The sequence below is a fragment of the Centrocercus urophasianus genome, unplaced genomic scaffold (assembly GCF_019232065.1).
Source record: "Centrocercus urophasianus isolate 14NV4802_14NV808 unplaced genomic scaffold, USGS_Curo_1.0 seq_11, whole genome shotgun sequence".
Lineage (NCBI taxonomy): Eukaryota > Metazoa > Chordata > Aves > Galliformes > Phasianidae > Centrocercus > Centrocercus urophasianus.
In genome coordinates, this window is record NW_024884253.1 from 53,450,389 (window position 1) to 53,477,163 (window position 26,775).

A 26,775-nucleotide genomic window follows, 5' to 3' on the forward strand; every position below is an offset into this window, starting at 1 on the left:
CAATCGATAAAATAAGTTTGCAGCTGCTAAAAAAGCTCATACTGGTAATCCACGTGCAAGACAAATGAAAATTAGGTTATCTTCATGACAATCAAAGATTTCCTGTGAAATCTACATATGTATCACATGAATTAAAAAAAAATTAAAAATAGTATTACTTAAAAAGAATATAAGAGCATAATCCTACTAAATACAAAGTCTACAACATCTGGAAGCTTGATGTAAATGAATCTACTACCACATGCTTTCAGCTTTAATTGATTTTAGAGGTGAATTTTTTAAATGGAACTGCAGAGCTAAGCCTTTACATTAAACAGTAATGTGCTACTTTACACATGTAAATGAAAATACATTAACTTGATCTAGTAGATTCCAAACTACTTTTTCTTTTAAACCACTCAAGCCATGACTCTTCAGCTCTTCATGAGAACTCAAGCACAACTTTAAGTAGATCAAATATTCAACTTCAGTAAGAATCCCTGCAATTTAACTTTCACCTTGAGTAACATGAACAAAACATGTTCAACTTCTTTATGAAAGTAATAGTCTATTCAGTATGAAGCAATTTGGAAATAATGTGAGATTCCTATTTAAATGTGTTTTTTTTTTTTCTAAGTAGTATTCATGTAAGTATCGATTTCCTGATTTCTATGCAGTCTCATTTATTTTAATTTCAAATACTCAGCTTTAAATATCTGAGTTTAATATAAACAAAAGGTGTTTGTTGGGTTTTTCAGTTTTTTCCTACATTATTAAAACATTCCAAAAATAGCAGCAATGCTAGATAGAAATACATATAATAGAGAGTAAAAATAGGAAAAAAAAAATAATAGATATGAAATACATGTAGATTAAAAGTTTCAGTATTGGCTTTTCAGCATTTTTATTTTGACCACCTTCCAAAATTTGAATCGCTAAACTAATACAGCACTCAAATGTGTTTTGTAAGTATTTGTTATATCAGTACATCTGTTTAATAGAAAAGAAACATCTAAATAATTAGCTCAAAAGTAATATTCTGTAATTAGCAAACTTAGAATTGCCCTAAACTAATAACATTTTAATAAAATAAAACACAAATTAGAACTACAATACATTTCTATGTGTTTGTTTGGGTTTTTTTAAGCCTAAAAGAAATGCAAACTAACGTAACAATACAGGTGCCTTAAGTAGTGACTTTCAGCAGTAACACTTATTAATCAGGATCATGTTAACTGAAATGTGAAACAGTGAGCATGAGTATGACCTACCACATTCTTAATATAAGTATCTTCTTCCATAAAAGAATAGAGTGGTGTAGGGGAACTGTTAGGTCACAGCTTGAACAGGTGAAGGGGTTTGTCTGGCACAGCGAGCGCAAGCAAACCCGTGCTTCCCAGGTAACCAGAAGGGCTGGACCCAGGGTGGAGCCGTGCTGGGCTCAGATAAGGGCCAGACACTGAAGAGAGAGCAGTTCTTGGCCCTAGGCTTGCTCCCTGAGAAGGCGTGCTACATAGGTAGAGCCTCCCTTTCACCAGTTGGGTGACTTCAGCTCTTCTTTAGCTATATCACTATTGGTCTACTGCAAATACTTTACTGGTATTGCCAAGAACTGTCAGAAAAAATTTTGTTCCTCTGTAAGCAGAATAAGTGGAAAACAAACTTTGAGATAATGTTATTACATTAGTAATTCACTATTTTTATAATATATTTTAAAAAACTTAGCTGTGACAGCTTTGATAATTATATCTGCTGTAGCATTATGGCGTTCATATTACATTAGCTGGTTATTTCTACATCAAAGAACTTCAAACAAAATTTTAAAAATTGATTGCCCAATGCAGTATGTTAGTTTTCTTAGAGTTATGTTGCAGTCTTTGAAAACTTACAATTTTTACTAGGTATCTAATGGATATTATAAAAGCTTTAATCATAGTCTCATCTAATATTATAAATCCATTCTGGAACCGGGAGAATATACTTTGCTTCCTCCTTCTTTGCATTTGCCACTTTAAAAGATAGTAAATGTTTAGAGTTTTTAATTTTTAATTACAGGGATCATCTTGTCTCATCTTGTTTCATCTACTTTTTTTTTTTTTTTTTAACGTCTTTTGCATCTATCTTGAATTTTGTGGCACTTTCATTCCTTAGAAAAACATTACAGAATCCAGTATTTATTATGAGACAACACGTATCTGCAACCTAAAATGCATCTGTGGTTTTCATGTTTTCATTGACCCAGTTTTATAGCCACATAATCTAAATACAGGTTCTTTCTAAAAGGATGATTTGAATAAAAGCTGCAGAAGTGATAGCTATAGACAAAAATGTCTGTATTTTGTCAATAAAGCTGATTATAGAGTAATTTCTGTAGAGTATATTTTCCTGGTAGTAGCTGCAGAATTCAGTGTTGTTCTGTGCATTTAGCTAGATGAGTTAAGACACTTAAAAGTATTCTTCCGCGTCCTAAGACTAATTCAGAATTAATTTCAATTTAGTTTCAGCTCTTAAACTAAACTCATATTTAAGCAGTTGCATTTCCAACAGTGTTAATTTTCCTTAACATATACTGTTAGCAACAATGCAGTTGACATAAAGAGGTTAACCTGGAAGTTACCATAGTTTCTGATGTTGACTGAGAATGTGAAGATGGGCTTTGACTAGACAGAGCCTTCCAAAGATTAAGAGAATCATCAAAATCTGTATGGAGGGGAAAGAAAAAAACACCAGAATCAAACAAACATTACTGCAAGACCAGCAGATAGATTAACAACTCTTTCAAAACATTGTTTCATGCTACAAAGAAGTAGCTAAGCAGTTATTCTCAAATATTCAAAATATTTCAGATAGTCTGAAAATACTTCAGTTTTTCTACATATTGTACCACTGTATTATTATCCAGTAAATCCCTTGAATAAACAGAAATTGAATAGAATACAATCTTCTGCTATAACAAAAAAAGCATGGAGAAAGCTACATTTGATCAATAAGATCTGGAGGTTCTAGCTGACAGCTGGCAGAACACGATCTAGTGGTGTGCCCAGGTAGCCAAGAAAGCAATGGCACCCTGCCTTGCATTCTGCCTTGCAGAAATAGTGTAGTCACCATGACTATAGAGGTGCTTGTTCCTTTGTACTCAGCACTGGTGAGGTTACATCTTAAGTACTGTAATCAGTTTTGGGCCCTTCTCTACAAGAAAGGCATTGAGGAACTGGAGTATGTTCAGAGAAGAGCACTATCCAGAAGTCTTACGAGAAGTAGCTTAGGGACCTGGGATTGTTCAGTCTGGAGGGGGCTAAGGAGAGACCTTATCACTGTTTACAATTACCTAAAAGAAGGTTGCAGTAAGGTGGGGGTCAGCCTCTTCTCCTGGTAATACACCTGTCTATGTATTTCTTTTTTCTTAAACTTTGATTGTACTGCTATGTCAAAGTCACAAGTGTAAGAAGTATTTTACCCCTAATGCTTTGCAAGGTAAAGTAATTGGTTCTGCAGTACATCTTTTTCCATTTATAAATTTTTGAAGTTGTAAAAAACAGTTCAGAGCTTTTTCTGAAATTTGTTGAATGGGTGATCTATTTATTCTTAGAACTTTAAAGTAAAAATTGAGCTTGAAAACATTTACATTCATGGCTAACACATTCTATATGAACTCCATCTTTAATATGAATTACTTAACTAGATGTTACTTCAGTAAGTTAAAAATATGCAAAATTAACATAACTTACCAGTTGAACCACCTTTTTCAATGATGTGGCTGTCTTCCTTGGAAGAATTCACATCAAACATATAACAACCTAAGTAACAATGCTTCACCATCTGATTCACATGTTGGTAAAACTGACAGTGATGCAAAAGAGCCTTAAGTGCAGGTTTTCCAGTCTGGGAGAGGCCAGTTTCTTCATCATGTACACAAGGTCCCTGAAAACATGAAATTCACAAAGTTAATTTCTTTAAAGGAACCTTTTACATAAAAAAATAAACTGGCAAAAACAAACAAAACACAACTTCAAGCCTAATACTGTTCGTCTGTATATGTATAGCTGTTTTATAGATTACCAGATTCTAGCAGTCAAAAAAAAAAAAAAAAAAAACCCAGCTTGTATCAGGAATGGTGTGGTGAGCAGGACTAGGGAAGTAATCCTGCCCCTGTACTTGCCATTGGTGAGGTCTCAAGTACTGTGTTCAGTTTGACATTGAGGTGCTGGAGCAGGTCCAAAGAATGGCAACAAGGCTTGTGAAGGGCTTGGAGAATATACCCTATTAGGAGAAGGAACTGGGGCTGTTTAGTCTGGGGAAAAGGAGGCTGATGGGAGACCTTATTGCTCTCTTCCAGTATCTGAAAGGTGCTTACAGCGAGAGTGGGGTCTCTTCTCACTGGTGACAGAACGAGGGGAAATGGCCTCAAGTTGCACCAGGGTAAGTTTAGGTTGGATATCTGGAAAACTTTGTAACAGCAAAGGTTGTTAAGCACTGGAATAGGCTCCCTATGGAGGTGGTTGAGTCACCATCCCTGGATGTGTTTAAAGACTATTTGGATGTGGTGCTCACAGACATGATTTAGCAGAGAGTTGTTAGTTAGGGTAGTATGGTTAGGTGATGGTTGGACTTGAAAATCTTTAAGGTCTTTTCCAACCTGAGTGATTCTATGATTTTATGACATAGCCCTGAGCAACTTGCTGTAGCATTTCTTTAAGCAAGGGAGTATGCTCTTAAAAAAGTCTTTAAACCAACAAGCCACTTCATCTTTCTTTGGGAAGGCATGCTTTTTTGTCACTCATATTTCAAAATATTAAACACTACATTAAACTCTGCTTTCTCAGAGTTTTTCTTTCTTATACACCTAAATTCAAGTTGCATTCCAGGCAAAATAACTAACCAATTTTTATCTTAAAACATTGATACTATATAAGATACCGTACGTACATGATCTAAGATACTATACAATAAAGCTTTACTTGTTTTCTTGAGGTCTCTGGGAGGTGGGAGAAGCTTATCTATTCACATACTTTCTCATCTCAGATGTAACTTTTTAAATTTGTTTTCAGATATATTGACATAAGCTCTTATATCAAATAATGCCTCTCGGTGACAGTATAAGCTTTCTCATCAAGTGTAATAGTCACTCACCTGCCAAATACAGTCTTTTAGACCTTCAGTAGGAATTGGGATCACAAGGAGATTTTGTAGAATAAAAGCAGCCTAAAAGAAATGAATGCATCAACATTACTGTCTAGCCATCACAGTTCAATAAAGCACATACGACTGAACAGGACAGTTGAGAAATTATTCCACTGTTTTACATACACGTCAAAACAAAGATTTTTCATGTTCATGTAGATTAATAACAGAAATCTTACAGCTAGAGTTGAGAGACAGAGATGTCTATACAGTTAAAAAGAGCAAATTAGATTACCTTATGTTTGCAAAGAGGAAGTATTTATTAGATAACAGGTGACACGCTGGTACGCCAAAGTGCTTTCAAATAGAACAAAGCAGATTAAAATCTAGCTATTTGTTTTCTCCATAACAAACTACCTACAACAATTTAAGACAGCAGAATGTGACAAGAAACATACCTCCCTGCGTACCATGCTGCATTCAGATTGGTCTAGAAAGATGTTTAACGCTGTTCCCCATAGCCCTCCTGAAATGTTCTGGCAACTCTCTGCTAAAGCAATACAGCCTATTTCAAGAGATGTAAGAGCTGATCCTATCCCAAGCGCAGTAAATCTGACCTAGTTCATATAAACACAATAGAAAATGACATTACTCACACTAATAACACATTTTTTTTAATTATTGTTGAATTCAATCAACTAAATCTGTAGCTTAAACAGAATGATTTTAAAAGGTTTTAGACTGTTTAAACAAGTTATTTTTCCTGCATTCACCTGGCTCTATACTCACAGTCATAACTATATGTATGTATAAATAACAAAACGAATAAATTTTTGAATACTTAAATGTATATTCAATATTCTCGGCATTTTACCATTTAAAAATAGTTCTGATTCAAAAACTCATAATTTAAAAGGTGAGCATCAAATATATTTGCTCTAAATTTGTAGTTTACACACATTTTTTGCATTAGAGCTAAAGCAATGTTGATGAAAACTGCCTACAATTCATTATCATAAATGACTAATAAGAGGATAAAAGATTGAAGATATAGAGAAGGATTTCAGAGTGTTTATAAGAAAATATTCTCCCTTCTTTATTAGTATTGTTATTTAGGACACAGTAACATTGAAAATAATGCAAATCAGTAGTTCCAATATAAACTTCCCGAAACAAAAATCATGCACATAGCTAAGTGTCAAAATAAGATATCAACTTTGCATTAACTAACCTCAGGATCTCTATCTACCCATAAAGGAACCAGCCATGTCAAACCTAGGTGGGAAGGAGCTTGATCTTCACTGTTGTTGTAAGGCAAAGACCAAAGAGATACCCAGTCCTGATCAGAAAACAGAAAATAAAGTAAGAAATTATTTTCTGAATCTTTCAATGCCATGCCTGCCTATCAACAGCCTGGGCTGTCAATTGCATACTAAACTACTTTAAATGTACATAACGCTGATACTCCAGGAAAAAGATGTTCATTGTCTCTATAAATATACATATATTGTATTGATTCCACTTAATGAAGAAAATTAAATTTGTGACTACTTCCGGTTAGTATTAGGATAACAGTACTAAAGGGATTAAATATTTTACTTGAAATATTGGGAGTATTTAGGAATTACTCCAAACATTTTTTATTTTTTCTTAAATGACTAAAAAAAAAATTTTGAGACATGATATGTGTGCAGGAAACTGCTGAATAAGAACATGCAGCTATCTCTTTAGTCAGTTTATTACTTTGCGTACCTACCATGTGATTAAATGCCATATACTATTTAGCTGCAGATTCTATGAATTCATACTTGGCAAATACAGCTCCTTAATTCAGCTCAAAAAAAAACTCCATACTCATTTTGCTTTGTTTAATCATGATCATGGCACTGCACAATGCATTATGTTCAGTGTGAACTATGCAATTCAAAATTTTATAGGTGCATCTTCTGAACGTCTCAGCCCTGTTTTTTGTGGGTTTTTTTGTTTTTTTTACAGAATAGATGACTGCATTTGGATACCTCACTTGGAACACTGTCTTTCACATGAATCTTCTCAATACACAATATTAATTACAGTAAACATGTTTTTTTACAGTCTTTGAGGTAGAAGGAGAATTAAAATACAAAATGAAATACACACAAGTAAGCAAAACATGACTATAAAGCAATACTAAAGAAATGAAATAAAACATTGTAGCAATTCTATCAAGTACTAAGCATCTGTTCTATTTCTCATGTACTCTATGAACAACTGTAGGTCATTTCTGTCCATTGCTATGAGCTAAAGGATTCTACATCCAACTTAGTAAGGTGGTTCTTTAAGTAACAAAGAACCAGAATGCTTCATAATACTGCTAATGAGCAAAATAACATTAAAAGACACCTGGATTTGAACTAGTTTTTATCTCAATTCATTCGACTGTACATTTTAAGTTAGCTTTAATAATAAACTGTAATTTTTATTTTTAAATTAGTTATCCAGAATATTTCCTGTACAACATTGCTTGCACAGAGTAAGAAGGTTAACTTCGTATTCCTCCCTCCACAAGATCTCACGCTTAATCATGTGACTTGTAAACAATGGATAGGATTTAAAACTATTATGATGACGATATAAAATGTTAGTAATCTGGACGTTGCTGCTGGCACATTATGACTAACAGTCATAAAAAACCCACCACCATATTATGCCAATATAGATATTATTCTACATGATTAAAAACACATACATAAAAACCAATTTAAGTCCCCTCTTTCAGTCAAGAAAGACTACAGGATTGCAGAAATACAAAATGCAATGCTAGCAAGAATACTTTTTTTTTTCCCCAAAAACAAAGTGTTATTTCCAAATATAAAGTGTACTTCATCACACTGAAATGTTTTCATAAGTGGCAATCACAGGCACTGAGTGGAGTTGACTGTGATTCTCCAGAACGATTACACTAAATTATTGAATTATATCAGTTAAAATATATTGGTGATTAGCCATCAAAAGTGACAAGATAAGGGAAACTATAATGTACTCACCGTATCCTTAGCTTGAGCCATCATTTCATGAGATAAGTGAAGCAAACAAAGAACAGTGCTTTTTGTAACACCTTTTCCCATGAAAGACATAGCGTTTCCTCCCCATTCAACATAAAACGATGAGATGACCTGGGAGTGGAGGAATAAGTTCACAGTAGCTCTACTGCGAGCAATACACAGGTGGAGTATAAACCACTGCATGCACATAAATTAAACTCATGGAAAGATGGTGAATTATCAAATACACTCTTTTAGCTAGATGTTAATTTATTTATGAGTCGCTTACTGATTTGTCATTTTTCTGTATGGTTAAACCCTTTAAGGTCAGCAGTTATTTTATTTCCCTATTCAAATGAAGAATAAAGTGGATCTAGATAATAAGGACAGTATTAAATAGAAAGCTGGCTGTATCTCAGTCAGAGTTGAAAAGTTTGTTTTTGTTGGAAACAGGCCACTTATTGTAACCAGCTTCTTTCTGCTATGTTTGAAATTAAAAACACAGTTTATTTTCCAAAATTCTATATTCAAGAATACAGGTCATTTCTATCTTTTCTTGGGACTTGAACTGGAATAAATAAATCAACATTCTGTATCAAATTCTAATGAGTAAAGGGAATGGGAAGGCATGTGCAATATAGTCAATCATCATAAGTAAACATATTTTAAAACTTTTTTTTCCTTTAAGTAAAGATACAAATCACTCAATCTCATCTTAATTTTTTAGCTATTTTCTTGGAGAAAGAAAAGCACCTTTCATAATAACTATATTCACTGGAAGTACAGCATAAAAATTATAATATTATTAGTTACAGTGACTTTACAAGCATTCAGAAAAAAAATTGGGTTATAACAAACTACTTACCTCAAGAAGACCTGCTAAATATTTCTTACAAATTGTGACAGGTTCAGCAGTAGCAGAATATGTACTCCAGTTTGGAAGTGCAGTAACATGAACTATTCCTCTCAGCGTTCTCTCCAGTGAAGGAAGACCATAAAAATGTGGTGCATCTGTTAGCCTTAAGCACTGTAGCAGCTTGAGAGCCAGCTCAGTTCTGAAACAGCCAGCAAGTTCCAAGCCCTCTCTGGATTAATTATAAAAAATAAAAAAGCATCAAATGACAGCATAAAGCTATTATAATGAATTATTTTGTAAGAGGCCAGTGCATCATTATTATTATTGCAAAAGCGGGTCTCAGCATATCAATTACTAACAGTTGGCTTACACACCAAATAATGCAGAAGTAAATTACAGAACAGGACTGCTTAACCAAACACAGACAAATGAGATAGAAATCTAATTTCTAATGAGTACATAAAAGAGCAGGAGTTCAAGAACATTGGATAACTCGGAGTGACAAGTGTCAGAAAGATTTTGCTTATGTTTGTTCTGGTTCAGGCACCAAGTTTTAAAACATTTCCTGCAAATCTATCATCAAAGTAGACAAAAATAAAGGAGTATAAGACATAACTGGCAGGGATTTCTATAATCCTTCTTTTTCTAGCTGTCATTTTTTTCTTATGTTTTATTTAGAAATTGAGTAACTGAGTGGGAGGAATGATAAAGATAGCACTTTGAAGAAATCTTTACAAGCAGTTATGTTGTGCCACACAGATAAATATGTCAGCTGCAATTTTAGCATCATAGAATGCATTTGGATAGAAGGATTTAGTGTGAAAATATTATTTTATAAAAACTTAGGAAAAAAAAACTAATAGAAGTTAATTTCTGTTTGTCTGACTGACAGAAAAAGGATGGCATCTCATTCTGGAAGTATGTGTCCTCACAATAACCAACGTGCACAAATATAGTCAATGATAGACTATGGAGCAAAAAGGAAGTGGATGGAAATAAATACTTGCTGATATTCTGTTGTTTTACTTTCCTGCAAGAAGCCAGTAGAAAAATAAATCCAGCTATCACTTAAGCAAATTTCCAGTAGTGAAAAAAAAAAACAGCCCATCTTCTCAGTGCCATCAATTTAATTATCATTTTTTGAAAAATTGCACTAGTGCGCTTCTTCACAATTTTCTTAATTTCCTAATTTTACTGTGAAAAGGTATAGCTAATGTTGATCTTCACTTAAGGAGAAGTATATTCCGTTTTTAAAGTTTACTATGATTGTATTGTGATGTAATTATTTTCAAACTCTGACTAAGATGCAGTAGCACAAGGCATTACTATTCCAGTCAGAATGACACAGGCAGTTCCGTTTAAACTGTACCTGTCAGTCACTGACTTTGAACAAAATAACAGTGTGTTAAAAAGATGAATGAGTTCTTTATCCAGTTGTTGTCTGACAGCAGTTTGTATTTCATCTGTTTCATCCCGCACTTGGGATTCTGGTCGCACCAAAAGGCCCAAAAGGGAACTTGATTTCTAAGAGAAAAGAACAAAAATACAGTCACATCATGCATTGCTTAAATTCTATTTTAATAAACACACTAAAGCCAGTTTTCTCTTTGGTGCTTTAAAATCACATGCACTAAAAATCACAAATTCCATAATCATCATTTCACCAAGAAATATTTCCATAAATTGAAACAACAACAACAAAAACACAGTAAAGATTTTCTGGTATTAATTAGCCATACCTACCACATTTTAGAGGATTTCTTGTTAACCACAGAAATTGAAGTAGATCAGTCTTACGTGATTGAAAAGAAGATTGCTAGCACTTTTTTCTAAATGTTTAAACTGTATTTTAAAATGGGAAAATGCAAATGCATGCACACTCAATATATAATAACCCTTGTAAAACCTTGCTTTGAGTACAGTATGTACTTGCTTTGTGAAGAATGGTACTTTGTAACGCAGTTGTACAACTGCAATCATCATTGTTATCATTAGAATCTAGTTTTCATACAATAAGACTGAATTACAATATTTTGACAAGTACAATAAAAGTTGTTTCATACTGCTTTTTTAATCTTGATTTCCTACTAGTTGTTGTACATCTTAATGTCTAATACTAGATAGAACAGATCTCAAATGAAAAACACACATCTATAAAACTGAAAATAAAAATAAATTATATTCCTCCAATATTATACTTGCATTTTTATATTTCAACTGTATGAACTGTACGCTCATATAATGCCTTCCTCAGGGTTATAAAAATGTTTTACATAAACGTATTGCAACCATTTTAAATCAAAACTGAAACAACAAAAACTTCTGTCTTAACTTTCAATTCTTATTCTTAATTCAAGACAGACATTTATATTTCTTTATCATGCAGACAGTCACAATATACCTGCAGAGAACCTCATTCTTTGAGTTACATAGATAACAGTTATGTACTTAAACATACAGCTGTACACGTAAGTATATTCATATGTACAGCTACTTAATATAAATGCATATATAGTGTATGTATAAAGCTCTACATAAAGCTACATATACCTAACTACATTTACATGGCTCTATATAACCATCCTATTATTGTTACCTACATCACAGCAAGACAAGTTTGTATTTACATTCTTACACTTTTAAGCAATGATTTCAAGATCCATTTTAGATGATCTGCCTCCAAGCTCGCTCTCTGCTCTCTACACAATTTGTTCAAAAATCTTAGGACATCTACCAAAAGCTTCTCATCCTCATCAGAAGCTGGAAGCACTTGCAAAAATCTGCAATGAAAACAAGTGTATATATATTTATACTTTTAGGGAATTAAAAGAGAGTACTAAGATGTCAGTCTAATACGGCTGAATTAACTAAGCAAATATAATATTAAGCAAATATAATATTAAGCAAATAAGGAGTTGCCTATACTAAACTTCTAATTATTTAAATACACATAACATAACTACAAATAATAAAAAAGGAACTATATCAGTTGTAATTAAACTGAAACACACTCGTATTACATATACTTCATACATTAAAAGACAAGGAATTGTGTGTTAGAAAAGACAGAAAGAACAGAACAAAGACAAACTAGAGGAGGGCCACAAAGATGATCAGAGGGCTGGAGCACCCACCCTATGAGGACAGGCTGAGAGAGGTGGGTCTCTTCAGATCGGAGAAGAGAAGGCCCCGGGGGGACCAGGTACTAGGAACAAATTCTTTACTGTGAGAGTGGTGAGACGCTGGAATAGGTTGCGGCAGAGAGGTTGTGGATGCCCCTCCCTGCAAGCGTTCAAGGCCAGGCTGCAGGAGGCTCTGAGATCAACCTGGTCTAGTGGGAGATGTCTCTGTCTATAGCAGGGGGGTTGGAACTAAATGATTTTAAAGGTCCCTTCCAAAACAAACCATTCTATGATTCTACAATTTTAAATATTCCATAGTTAAAATATGGTATTCTTACACTTCGCCATTTTGACATAAACAAATGACAAAATCATAGATACAATGAGCTTGGAATGGGCCTCTGGAGATCATCTGGTCCAACTCCTGTCATGTTGAGCTGCTTATTCAGGATCGTGTCCTGGTGGATTTTGAAGATCTTTAAGGAAGAGACTCCACAACCTCACTGGGCAACCTGTGCTGCTGTTCTGCACAGTGAAAATGTGTCTCCTGATATTCAGATAAAACATCTTGTGCTTCAATTCTTGCCCATTTCACCTTGTCCTGTCATTGGGCATCACTGAAAGGAATCTGGCTCCACCTTCTCTGCAGTCTCTGCCAGGCATTTACATACATCAGTGAGATGCAGTCCTCTCTTAGCAGTTGCAGCTCTTTCAACCTTTCCTCATTAGAGATACTCCAGTTGCTTAGACATCTTATTTGGCACTTTGTTGGACTCTTTCCAGTACATTTATGTGTCTCTTGTACTGGGGAGCCCAGAAGCGTACACAGTACTCCAAGTGCAGCTTCATCAACACCGTGTAGGGGGAAATAATCACCTCTTTGACCTACTGGCAACACTCCTAATGCAGCTAAGAATATCTTCAGCCTTCTTTGCCACTGGTGGCTCATGTTCAAGTTCATAGCCTTTTCTGCAGAGCTGATTCCCAGCTCATCAGCCCTAAGTATGTATGGGTGCATGGATTTGTTCTATCCCAAGGAATTTTCATTTCCCCTTGTTGAACTTCCCACAGTTTCTGTCAGCCTATCAAGATCCTCCTGAATGGCAGCACAGCCCTCAGGCATATCAGCCACTCCTCCCAGTTTTGTAACATAAAATTGCTGGAGGTACTCTCCCCCAACCTTTGGATTGTTAACGAATATATCAAACAGGATAATATCCAGTACCGAATGCTGTGGTACACTGCTAGTTATAGATTGCCAACAAGACTTCATGTCACCAATCAACACACCATCCTCCAGGCTCCACTGTTCAGCCACCTTTCAATCCATCTCACTGTCTACCTCTCCAACCAGTACCTCATTAGAGGATCTGATACCTCATATGAGGATCTTAAAACATTGTGTAAAAACATTTAAATCAAAGCAGAACTGTCACGGTTTCATGATTTTTGGTTATCGGTATTCCAACATCATAACATCATGTAGTGCACTGGGACTTAAAGTGTTAATGCTCAAGTTCCAGGTATCTGTCTGGAAGAGAAGAACTACATATCCCAGGGAGCACTGCAGTCAGAGAGGAGATACAACCCCTGGCAAGATCACCTGATATGCTTTGTCAGGTTCTTCTCAGATTGTTGCCAGTGTTTTTAATTATTTTGGGGTTTCCTGTTTCCCTTTCCTGGAAGCATAGACTGTGCAAAATCTGTCCACCCCACTAATCAAGGAACTGGGCCAAACCAGACCGTAAACTGTTGAACACAGAATATACCCATTACCCCTCTCATCTGCAGAGCCAGACTTTTCAGTGTAAAAGAATTTCAGCAGGTTTGCCAAGTATGACTTCTGACTGGTAAAGCCATCCTACTCCTGATGACATTCCTGTCTTTCATGTGCCCTTCCTGAAGACAGGAGTGATATTTGCTTTCTTCTAGTCCTCAGGCATCTCTCATAAGATTAGTGAGAGTGGACACAAAATAACATCACCCAGCTCTCTAAGCATTTGTGGGTGAACCTTTTTTTTTTTTTTTTTTTAAACAATCGTTACTAACAAGCTTTGGAAGTGATAGAAGCTATTTCTTTAAGCTGATATGCCCGAACAACTATTTCTGTATTTAGGCTGGATCCCAAGCTACAGGAAAACAAGTGCACACATGCAATCATTTTCCTTCTCATTTGCATTTAGTGAAAATATTGAACAGTTTCAAAAGTTAGCTTTTACTTGGATTGAGTGAAGATGGCAACCAAAATAGTATAAGTTTCACATACTGCAGCAAAATATTTATAGGTTATGAGAACTATTGTAGCTTGAGCACGGTATAGAACAAACCATTCCCATTTTCCTAAGCAGTATACAGGAGAAGATTCTCAGCCCATATATTAGAACCAAAATTTGGACAGATGGACAAAAAACAACCAAACAAAACCACAAAATAATTAACGGAATTTGTGCTGTATTGATATACCAGTCTGTCAACAAAACATACACAGCTATACACTAGAACTAAGTGGATTTACACTTTGAATCACATGGCTGTAGGCTCTAAACAGAACTTTAAAGTCAAAACTAGTGGAGAACTGCAATAGAATGAATAATCCCTGCTCACAGGTGGATTATACTCAGAACTAAGCACATCCAGAACAGTCACGCTTGCTTGCAAACAGCTAAATTACACATTTTGTACTGTTAAAGATCTATCTGCAAACGGATAGATGATGCATTGTATGAACAGAAATTAATTCCACTCCTAATGAAAGAAAAACCATGCACAAACCAAACACTCAGAAAATCAGAAAAATTAAAAAAAAAAAGGAATAAAAATGGCATAAAAGCAAAGTCAATGTTGATATTACCTGTATAATCTGTGGTTAGTCTCATCTATTAGCTTTAGGAAGTACAAGGAAACAGAAGTCAACTACAGGATCACATAATAAATTTTCCATGGGATCATTCTGATTAACTACATGCACAGAAAACAACCAGAATCAAAGGTACATAGGCTATCAAATCCTTAAAACTGAGGATATGAAAACTATGAACTTTATAATTTAATATAAATTAAAACTTATAATTTAACATACTTACAAATTCATTTATGCTTTCAGTATGCTTACCTATTTATTGCTTTTTGCCAAACAGTGTTCTTCAAAATGGTTTGACAAGATCCAGAGATGCATTTTAAACCAAGTCTGTCATTCAGGGCATAAAAGCTGAGCCTAATGAGAGAAGCTTTTACATCCCTGTGGGATACTGCCTGAATAATTGAATTAAGACAGTCCTGCAGTCCATAGGTTGTGTGAGTTATTTTCAGTATAAGGATGTCTTCTGAGGAGAGTTTTAGTGTGTCTAAAAATCTGAAAAGGCATGAAAGAAAAATCATCATCCATCAGTATACTTATATAAGTATATAATTAAGTAAATATAATTATTTTAGTTCAGATGAGAAGACAAAATATAAATTTTGTATATATAAATATAAATTACCTTCAAGATGTATTTTCCCCTTTCTTTTTTCACCTCAAAAACAACAAAACAGGAGCTCAAAACCAAAAACACACCACCAATAAACCACCACAAGAAATCAAATCCTGAGCTGCTCAAGTTCTTTGGAAAGAGAACACCTCTCAAAAACTACTTTCAAAGGTGTCATTCATGGTTTGTAATGAATTTTTCCTCTATGGCATTGTAGATGTTGGCCTCGTAGACTATGCTATTTTCTTTTTAAGAAATTAATTTCATTTTGAATAGGGTACGTTAAAATAAAAATGATTTATGAGGGATGCTGAGTTCAGTATACAAAAGAATCTCAGAAACCTTGCTAATCAAGTGCTCATCAAACCATATCAAGAGAATTTTCTTGATTGCCTATGAAAGGAGGGGAATTAGCTCAAATGGTAGAGCGCTCGCTTAGCATGCGAGAGGTAGCAGGATCGATGCCTGCATTCTCCAGTGTTTTGGCTGAACAGAGACCTTTGGCTGGAACTCAGGAACAAAAGAAAAGTTTATGATCTTTGGAAGAGGGGTGCAAGCAACAAATACACAGTGAAGCTGTGCAGGGAGAAAATTAGAAAGGCAAGAGCCCAACTAGAACTGAACTTGGCCACTAAGGTGAAAGACAACAATGGGGCCACATGGATTGCACTCCAGAGTGCTGAGGGAGTTTGTAGCTGTGGTTGCCGTTGCCAAGCCACTCTCCATCATCTTTCAACTGTCCTGGAGAATCAAGGATGTCCCAGTAGACTGGAGACTAGCAAATGTGACATCCATCTTCAAAAAGGACTGGAAAGATGATCCTGTTAGCTCTAGCTCTATCAGTCTTAGTGACCTATCAGTCTCTAAGGCCCAGGGAAGATGATGGAAAGGATAATCTCAGGAGCTGTCATGGATCAATTAAAGGTTAACCAGGGGATCAGGACCAGTCAGCATGGATTTATTAATGGTAGATTCTGCTTGACAAACTTGATTTTGTTTTATGACACGGTGACCTGCTTAGTAGATGAAGGTGAGGCTGCCAGTGTGGTCTAACTGGACTTCAGTAAAGCCTTTGACACTCTCCCCCACAACATTCTTGTGGAGAAGCCGACTGCCATGGTTTGGATACGCTCTGCTGGGTGAAACACTGGCTGGATGGCCGGGCCCAAAGAGTTGTTGTCAATGGAATTAAATCCAGTTGGCATCCAGTCACAAGCAGAGTCCCCCAGGGCTTTGTCCTGAGGCTGCTTTTATTTAAAATCTTTATTAATGATCTTGATGAAGAGATTAAGTGCACCCTCAGTAACTTCGCAGACAATAAACACCAAGTTAGGAGGGAACGTTGATCTACCCGAGGGAAGAACAACACTATAGAGGGACCTGGATAGACTGGATCAATGGGCCAAGGTTAACTGTATGAGTTTCAATAGGGCCAAGTGTCAGGTCCTGCATTTTGGTCAACAACCCCTGGCAACCTCACAAGCCTGGGGAGGAATGACTGGAAAGCTGCCTGATGGAAAGGGACCTTGGTGTACTGACAGACAATCAGCTGAATACGAGCCAACAGTGTGCCCAGGTGGCTAAGAAGTCCAAGGGCATCCTGGCTTGTATCAGAAATGGTAGACTAAGGAAGTAATCCTGCCCCTGTACTCAGCATTGATGAGGCCTCACCTTGAGTACTGTGTTCAGTTTTGGGCACCTCAGTATAGAAAGAATATTGAGGTGCTGGAGCAGGTCCAAAGAAGGGCAACAAGGCTGGTGATGGGGTTGGAGAATATGCCTAGGAGGAGAGACTGAAGGAACTGGGGCTGTATAGTATGGAGAAGAGGAGGCTGAGGGGAGACCTTATTGCTCACTTCAAATACTTCAAAAAAGGTGATTGCAGCAAGAGAGAGGCTAGTCTCTTCTCATTGGTGATGAGTGACAGGACAAGGGAAAAGGGCCTCAAGTTGTGTCAGGGAAGGTTTAGGTTAGATATCAGGAAGAACTTTTTATGTAAGGGGCTGTTAAGTACTGGAATACGCTCCCCACAGTGGTGGTTGAGTCACTATCTCTGAATGTGTTGTATGTTACATGAATGTACACATGACTTAAGAGAAGGTTGCTAGAGTTAGGTTAGTATGGTTAGGTTGCAGTTCGAATTGATGACCTTTAAGGTCTTTTCCAACCTGAGCAATTCTATGATTGTATGATTTAGGTATTATCACAACTTATTTACAACTCCTGGGATGCAGTCCTTTACATGTAGAAGAAAATATTTTCAAACTATAAACAAGTTTTACTGCTGTTTGATGTTGAGCTTAGAGGAAATACATTAAGATTTAAAAACAAGATTGAACAGCTCACGTTTCTGCTTGCTTCTTGTAATTTTTCAGTTGCAAAAGGTTTTCAGTCCCATGGTACCACGACAAATTCCAAGACATCTTTAGCATATCTGACACAGGTTTCATAGTCAAGCATTCAGAAGACAATGGCACTACAATGGAATTAGGGCTAACTATATGATGAGCAGTGATCTTGACAGGGAGATGATATCTTAAACAAACAAACAAAAGCAACAATTAAATGCTTCAGTCATGCAATTTCTTAAATTTGCAAATAATGTTTTCAAAACTGTCAAAAAAAAAAAAAAAAAGGCTAGGTGGAAAACTCCACATTTATCACTTAAAAGAGAAAAACAACTTTGGATTTAATACCAAATGCCTTCCTTTGCTTCTATCCTTTAGGGAGGACAGCAAAATGTGAAGGATTTAAGTTTAGTGAAAAAACAAACAAACAAAAAACAAACAATGCTAATCCCCACTTCCCCCAAACCACCCCCCAAAAAAAGATGAAGAAAACAAAGAACAATAACAAAAAGGCAACATACCGTCTAACAACAGCAACAGGTAAACTGAAGGAAGGTAGGACAGTACCATTGTTGTTTATGCTCTCAGTCCTGCAAAAAAGATTAAGTTACTTCTTATTTTTAACTTTGATTATTTACTAATTCATTAGTTATGTATTTATAGTAGTTATTCATTATGATTCTGATATAGCTGTCTTCTTCCCTACAAAAAGCTCTTGAAGAACTCATTGCTGAATACGTTTATATTAATAAGCTGTTTCTTTATGATTATGCAATATTCAGCTAGTTCTTAGGTCGTATACACATAGAATACTTATCGGAGATGTAATATACCTGAAAATGAAATTAAGAACCAAAGCACAGGATTATTTACAAGGCTGCTCTGAAGGTAATGTCTCCTATTTTATTATTTTGACCTGTGACATCAAAGGCAAATGCTGGTGGCACGGCTGTAGATGTTATGACAATATTTAATCGTATTTTGTTGCTGTGTGGCACATAGCAGCAGAGAAGCAATCTGACAAAACAGCATCTGACATGGAAGTGTGTATGAAGCAAAGGTGTGGAATTAAATTCCTCTGTGCAAAAAAAAAAAAAAACCAACACCCACTGACATACATCAGTGCTTGCTGAACATTTATGGAGACCAAACAGTGTATGAGAGCACAGTGAGATAGTGTGTTTCAGTGATGGTAACAGCAGGTCATCTCCACTGGTGCATATTTTTTATGAGCAAGCATTCCGACTCTTATTCATTGCTAGTGAAAATGCATAGAAAATGGTACTGACTACGCTGAAAAATGGTGTTTCGTAGCTGAGAATTTACTCTATCAAACAGTTGTTATTGTGCTCTTTGCATCTGTTGTAGTTTCCATGGAAATAAATGGGAGGCATTACTTTGAAGTGACCTATGTACTCTTTTTCTATTAGAGACAAATACGCATGAGAGATTTTTTTCAGTATATTTCACTGAAAAATAAGAGCACATTTTTTCCTGATGTACATACTAATTTAAAATAACAATATAACGTTAGCTGAAGTCCTTTGACTTAAAGGTAACCACTACACTTGAAAGTCAAAGTAAATAAGGGAATTCTAATTGAGTTAGAAAATCACCAGCAACTCATCTATAGCTAGTTATTTGATTAGTGCAGTTTCCATTTATAGAAAACATGGATTAGAGAATAACCAGGGCTTTCTGGTTTCTGGAAAATGAAAATAAATGTACTTAACACTTAAGTACAAAGAACTTATATGTGACAAGTTGATCTATATAACATGCAACCTAAATACTGAAACAATTCATTTGACATGCAAATAAGTAATTCATGCAATTTTGAACATATTAAAATTCTGCTGATAGTTATATTTATATACATATATGTGTGTATCCAAACAAAACTAATTTTCATTAAAATCTTAAATTTTGATTAAGATAATGCAATTGAATAACTTTTTTCATACCACGCATCTGTTCTTGATACTTCATCGAACAGCAGAAGACAAAGCAAAACTGTAGCTTCCATTAAAACAGCTTGATCATTTTGGAATATCAGGGAAACTGAACAAAACAAAAGATTCTTTAAAAAATTGTTAAGAACATAGTGGCATTTAACAGTACATGGAAGGACAGTCGTAAACTTTTCTTTCCACAGCTATTTTACTAACATCTTCATCAGATATCACAACACTGGTAACACTAGCAAACTGTTTTCTTTAAAATATCACGGACTCTGAAGTTATCCAAAACACTCACAAAAGCTTTTGATTAGACATCTAACATATTTCACACATTTTCTTTCTATCTATGTATTAAAGTAAAAAACAGAATCTTCACCTCTGAATAGTGAAAGCAACAAAGATGATTGCTGTGCTAGAGATAAACGAACATCTGGATCAGCATAAATGAGTTTCCGTAAGAGTATCAGACAAGGTAACACTATGGATTCCATAACCTGCAAGAACAACAACAATTTAATATTGATATCAACTAAGATGATACAAATTGTTATGCTACAAACAAGCACATTCTACTATTTATAGTATAGAAACATTTTCAGTCAAGAAAATGTTGTCCTTGCACAACTGCACATTCATTAGAAAATATCTGATAACATTTGGCTTCATTTTATTAGCAATTGATGGTGACACTCTTGGTCTCTGACCTCATATATGGTTATATAACATGCTTCCAAAATATGTACTACTTAAAAGCACGTATGTGAGATGCAGGATTTAAAAAAGCCTACTTATTCATAACCTTATTCCTTGTTTTTTAAAATGCAAATAGCTGACTGTATCAGATAATTTTCTGGTCCCAATCTTTCAGATCACAAAACATAAGAAAGCAGCTGGTAAACTATCAGTCAGCAGCCAAAAATAGGACCAAAATCACTTCTACTGCAGAATGAGAAGACAGCATGTCCTTCACAGAACATTACTTTGCTTGCCTGAGAGTCTACCTTTAAATTTATTTTCGTGAACTCCATCACCAAACACAGTATCATTGGATATGCAATAGATAAAATCTCTGCTTATTTAATATGGGAAAGCATCTTTTGCATGTGTCCAAAAGTCTTTTTAAAGTTGTGCTTCTTCCCTCTACTATAAAGTTCATCCTTTTGTTGGTAGCCATTTCACTAAGAAGCAGCAAGGCTTTTTTTTTTTTTTGTACGTGTGTAGTTTTTCGCATTCCCCCCCACCCCCCTACAGATTTGAGAATGAAATCAAAAATCATTTGAAGGGAGAACGGAGTGCAGACTAGACTGCACCCCAATGACTTGTTTAATGCAATTTACATGGTCTATTTTAAGCAGGACATGAGTCAGCAGTGTGCACTTGCAGCCCAGAAGGCCAACTGTGTTCTGGGCTGCATTAAAAAAGGGCTGCCAGCAGGGAGAGGGAGGCGATTGTCCCCCTCTACTTGGCTCTCGTGAGGCCCCATCTGGAGTACTGTGTCCAGGCCTCCATCCTTCCAGTACAGGAAGGATGTGGAGCTCTGGAGCAGGTCCAGAGGAGGGCCACTAAGATGATCACAAGGCTGAAGCATCTCTCCTATGAGGAAAGGTTGAAGGAACTGGGCTTGTTTAACTTGGAGAAGAGAAGGCTCCAGGGAGACCTTGTTGTGGCCTTTCAATACTTGAAGGGAGCATAGAAACAGGAGGGGGAACAGCTGTTTATGAGGGTGGATAGTAATAGGACACGGGGAAGTGGTTTTAAATTGAGACAGGGGAGGTTTAGGTTACATATTAGGAGGAAGTTTTTCACTCAGAGGGTGGTGACACACTGCAACAGTTTGCCCAAGGAGGTTGTGGATGCCCCATCCCTGGAGGCATTCAAGGCCAGGCTGGATGTGGCTCTGGGCAGCCTGGTCTGGTGGTTGGCAATCCTGCACATAGCAGGGGGGTTGAAACTAGATGATCGTTGTGGACCTCTTCAACCCAGATCATTCTACGATTCTATGATCTTTGATCTAAATAAACTAGCATTGCCTTCTGTTTAGACAAAGTTACATTACAGAAGAGGTAAGCAGTGCTTCTACTTGATTTATTCTAACCCAGCTCTTACACATTTTGAAGAAAGAAATCATTACCATAGAAAAATGATTTTAAAAAAAAAAATTTAAATAAGTAAAGTTTGGATGGCTAGACTGCTATACCAACACTATAGAAGCAAACTGAGAAAAGAATTTTTTCCATTGGAAACTTTATAGCTTAAACAAGCTGGCATTAAACGATTGTTAATAGTGACTTTCAGAAAAATTCAATCACCAGATTAACAAAACTGGAAAGGTTCTTCATCCACAACATAAATGCACTCAGCTTTAAATATGATGTTATCTTACAAGACCTTTGTTAAGTGACTTCTACTGTCAGAAAATCACTTATTCCTAGACTGAAAATAAATAACAAGCTGGTTTTGGGGGAAAAAAATCCATAGCAAATGAACAGTAGTAAGTAAAGATGTAACAAATGGTCCATCACAGTGTCCTTTAAGCCAAGCTTTTCAAACTCAATCTGATGCATAAATTCTCACTTGCTATGAACCTAATCTTACTTTTAATTATAAATTGCCTCAAGTCTTAAGTTTAGAGACTATTAAAGTCAATAGCCTTTAAGAGTTAAAAAAGTTGTTTTTTGGTTGCTACTGAGAATCTTATAGAAGTTCATGCATATTTAAGAACCACAACACTCAACAAAGTCCGGTAACTATTCTCATAGGTAGATAAATTAACCTTCCCTAACTCAGAGGATCTTAATATCATCAGAAATGTAACAAATATATTTTAGAATTTAAAATGTTACTAAATATTTTTACTGTATGCAGAATTGATGCACAAAGAAAGTTGTGCAAAGAGAGTTTTAAGTGCAGAAAAAGGCAAATTCTACTATCATCATGCTAAGCTAGTTTTACCTTGCCATTCACATGTACGCATTCACTGAGGTAAGCCAAAACCTTTTCTACCACACCCAACTTTTTCACAATACCATGCATGTTGGTATCTGTAGGAAAAACAAAAGGTGGTTAACAAACACTGGTCTCATAATCAATTTAATACTGAACTTTTCTCAATGATCAAAAACTTCCATTAAGAGCAAAACTTGTTCTGTTAATTAACAATTTTAACAGCAAGTAAAGCTCCAGTTCTACTAAGAAAAACCTCCACAGTCTTGTTCATCAGTCTTTAGCTTAGTTATCCTGAATATAGCATAAATGCTAATTAAAAATAAAAATGCAAAATATTAACTAGTCCTTTTAAGAAACTTGAGTTTACCAAATCTGTTCAAGCAGATGACACTTCAATCCATTTTAACTATAGTAATTTAGACCATCTCAAAGTAAGAGAGAAATGTTTAGGATATTAGAAGAAACTCTCCACTACATGTAAAACATCTAAAAATAGCCTATGCAATCTACGAATTGACTTTCCTAATTAAAATGGAACAACATCAAAAATGCATGTATATTTTACAGTAACTCCCTCAATCAAGATATAGTACTTAAAGTAGTAAAATAAAATATTTGAAACACCATAAGTTGTACCACAAATCAACAGAATGATGAATATTTAAAAAGCAAGGCAGAAAAAAAAAGTTCTTACAGAGCTTACAGAATTTAGCTTCTTCCTCAATTACCAAGGGAAACTGTTTTCAAACCAGGAAGAACACTATTTCTTAGTCTTGACAGTAACAAAAAAAGACACTACTGTCCACACCAGCACTACATTCTCATCCAACAATCTACATAAAACGTACAAAAAGCACCATTTGCAGAAATATACACAAAAAAAATAGCAAAACTACAAGTTCACATGACAAACAACATACGAATATAAGTTTTCTCAACAATGTTACCTTGTAAAATGATGGCCAGCTGCTCAGCTGCAGATTTTCGTAAAATTATGTCAACAGCATCAGAAGTCAAGATGTCATAAAGCTTTTCAATTGTTTCTACCTAAAAGTAAAGCCATATTAGATCTACAACCAATGTTACCAATATGAAACTGTGAAATGAGGTAACCTCCCATACTTCTTTATGAAGTGGAAAATTCCAGAATTACAGAACAGCTGAGACTGGAAGGGACTTCAGAAGGTTGAAGCCAGTAGCTTGTGGCCACCTACAGAGTTGCCCAGGTTCAAATTCTGCTTTAGAAGATCTTTAAAGGGACTCCACAACCTCTATAGGCAACCTGTGCCAGTGCTCCATAACCTGCAAAGTCGAGAAGTGCTTCCTTGTGCTTAGATGGAACCTCTTGTGTTTCAGTTTGTGCCCATTGCATCTTGTCCCATCACTGTACATAACTGAAAAGATCCTGACTCTGTCAAAATCCATCAAGGATTCATATTCTTTATTAGAATATATTTGATTCCACGTGTACGTAATAAGAAAGGAATAGACTATAACCTTTTTATAACAAATCTCTCATTTCTGTAATGTATAAAGAATGGTTTCTAGTAAACAACAGGAGCTGATTTCTAATAATGTTCAGTTTATGGTGAACTACAGAAAGCCCAAAGCTACATAGAAATGTTAGAATTAATAATTCTAAGTCTGTAAAGGGGACTGTTGGCAATAGGGTTAAACGAACTAAAATAATTCTTTACATCTGTACAGATTTCATATTATGATTTTTGGATTATAAATCAAGTGTGGTCAGAATAATTTTAAAACAGAGAGGAATCACCTTAGCAATTGTTTAACATAACAGTGTTAATCTCTTGAGGGTAAAGAAAAGAATGGAAGGGAGGTAGAAATAAATAAATTAGAAAACACAGCTTAACTGACCAAATGCATAGGGAATAATTTTCCCATAGATCACATACTTATGACTATTTCTCCATTCCACAAAAGCAACAATACTTGGAAAACACAGACAGTTTCCCAGTGTTTTAGAATATTTTTATATCGAAACCTATCTTCAGTAAAAACAGATTTTGTAGAAAAAAGACACTGAGAAAAATCAGACCTTAATTAAATTAAATTGTCATAAGCAGGGCAAGCCTTTTCCCTTTGTATTTCAATCTGTCTGTTAACTGATTCACAGAGGGGGAAAAAAAAACAAGGGAACAAATGAGTAACAAATGATTGTTACAATGTATCACTATAACAATGATACAGTATTTGGATAGCGCTTACCTTAAATATGGACTCCATTTTATCGCCCAATTTCAGCTCAATAGCTCCTTCTATAATAAATAAGTTCGATATACTTGTAAACACACTGCCATGCAGACATGGACGTTTCAAGCTTGCTCCTTCTTCATTCAAAAGATGAAATAATAAATGTTTAAGTGCCACAGAACGAACCCTAAAGGAGTAAACAATTAAAATAAATATATAAATAGAGCTCATACCAGAAAACGTTAGCTATACAGTTAAATATTAATTTATAAAATTAATATAGTATGGGAGAACAAAGGATTTACTTTATACCTTTCAAATCAACCCACTGCATAATATTCAATTGTTTTTTAGGTTTGTTTGTTTTGAAGAAGACATTTTTGTCACAACATTAAAGATATGCTGAAATGCTGCAAGGCAGTACTCACAAGTGCTTTTTTGAGAAGAGAAGACGCAGAGCAGCTCGTAGTCTGGTAGTTGTAGGGAGAATACCATCTCCTTTGTCAGAGGATGTTTCACTCAAAGTGAGGATGCAGTTACCCAGCTCATCCTTTGTGTCAGCGTAACCCTAAAACAAAAACAAATCCCCTGAATTAATGCAAAGAAAAAATTAAAAACTTAGAAAATTCGACAAGTAATTCCCATTCCTTCGCGTACCAATGGAGAGTGAAAGCAGCAGCAACTAAAAACAAACATAACGCAACAAACAAACAAAAAAATTCCTGTAGATAAAAATTCCTCCATGAAAGAAATTATCCTGCATAAAGTTTATCTAAAGATTTTACATGGCTCTGTTTCACCTGAAACTTTAACCCTCTGTCTGTTAATGCTTTGTTTATGTAGTCACTATAAGCCACAGCATAAAGAAAAAATATGCTAGAAAAATGAGAGTAGAGAATTCCTTCTCATACATTTAGCCTATAGTTATATTAAAATCACTATCTAATCTTGAATATCAACGGAATGCAAACGGGGAGATTTAGGTTGGATGTCAGGGGAAAGTTCTTTACAGAGAGTGGTGAGGTACTGGAATAGGCTGCCCAGAGAGGTTGTGGATGCCCAGTCCCTGGAGGTGCTCAAGGCCAGGTTGTTTGGGGCCCTGGACAGCCTGGTCTGGTATTAAATGAGGAGGTGGGTGGCCCTGCATGTGGCAGGGAGGTTGGAGATTCATGATCCTTGAGGTCCCTTCCAACCCTGTGATTCTGTGATTATGACCAGTTCTTTTCAATATTTTCATGAACAAGTTGGACACAGGACTTGAAGATATACATAAGCAAGTATACAGGTGAAAATAAATACAAGGAGCTGTTGACTTGAGAGTAGAGAGGACTTGCAGAGAAATCTTGACAAACTAGAGGGCTGAGAAATCATCCACTACATGGTATTTAACAAAAGCAAGTGCCAGACTTTGCACATGGAATGGAGCAACCCTGGATATCTATATAGGCTGGGGAATGAGAACATAAAACTGGTCCACGGAAAGTATTCAAAGAAGGGCCACAAAGACGGTGGAGGATCTAGAGGGCAAAATGCATGAGATGTAGCTGAGGTCTCTTAGTTTGTTCAGAACAGAGAAGAGGGCATATGCTGCCTCATGGCAGCATATAGGTCCCTCACAGGGGAAGAGGAGGAGCAGGTGCTGATCTCTGCTCTCTAGAGACAGTGACAGGACTTGAGGGAACAACATAGAACTGTGCCAATAGAGTGGCAAGTTGGGCATTCAGAAAAGGTTGAG

General features: G+C 35.7%; 1 protein-coding gene and 1 non-coding gene across 4 annotated transcripts in view; one reads left to right on the plus strand and one right to left on the minus strand.

Moving 5' to 3' along the window:
• RTTN (rotatin) overlaps positions 1-26,775 on the minus strand; it is a 76,243-nt gene that overhangs the window by 24,856 nt on the left and 24,612 nt on the right. For all 3 annotated transcript variants that reach the window (XM_042808838.1, XM_042808837.1, XM_042808836.1), the window contains 18 exons: positions 25,469-25,608; positions 25,056-25,227; positions 23,774-23,873; positions 22,833-22,921; positions 20,257-20,374; positions 19,884-19,980; positions 18,441-18,509; positions 17,918-18,106; positions 15,214-15,453; positions 11,615-11,759; positions 10,349-10,503; positions 8,989-9,208; positions 8,127-8,255; positions 6,332-6,439; positions 5,559-5,717; positions 5,110-5,181; positions 3,708-3,900; positions 2,597-2,679 (listed from right to left, as the gene is read on the minus strand). In XM_042808838.1, coding sequence (XP_042664772.1) covers positions 2,597-2,679; positions 3,708-3,900; positions 5,110-5,181; positions 5,559-5,717; positions 6,332-6,439; positions 8,127-8,255; positions 8,989-9,208; positions 10,349-10,503; positions 11,615-11,759; positions 15,214-15,453; positions 17,918-18,106; positions 18,441-18,509; positions 19,884-19,980; positions 20,257-20,374; positions 22,833-22,921; positions 23,774-23,873; positions 25,056-25,227; positions 25,469-25,608 — 2,478 coding nt within the window. The remainder of the gene's footprint in view (positions 1-2,596; positions 2,680-3,707; positions 3,901-5,109; positions 5,182-5,558; positions 5,718-6,331; positions 6,440-8,126; positions 8,256-8,988; positions 9,209-10,348; positions 10,504-11,614; positions 11,760-15,213; positions 15,454-17,917; positions 18,107-18,440; positions 18,510-19,883; positions 19,981-20,256; positions 20,375-22,832; positions 22,922-23,773; positions 23,874-25,055; positions 25,228-25,468; positions 25,609-26,775) is intronic.
• TRNAA-AGC lies at positions 15,976-16,048 on the plus strand. Its single transcript has one exon. It is a non-coding gene; the product is annotated as a tRNA-Ala (tRNA).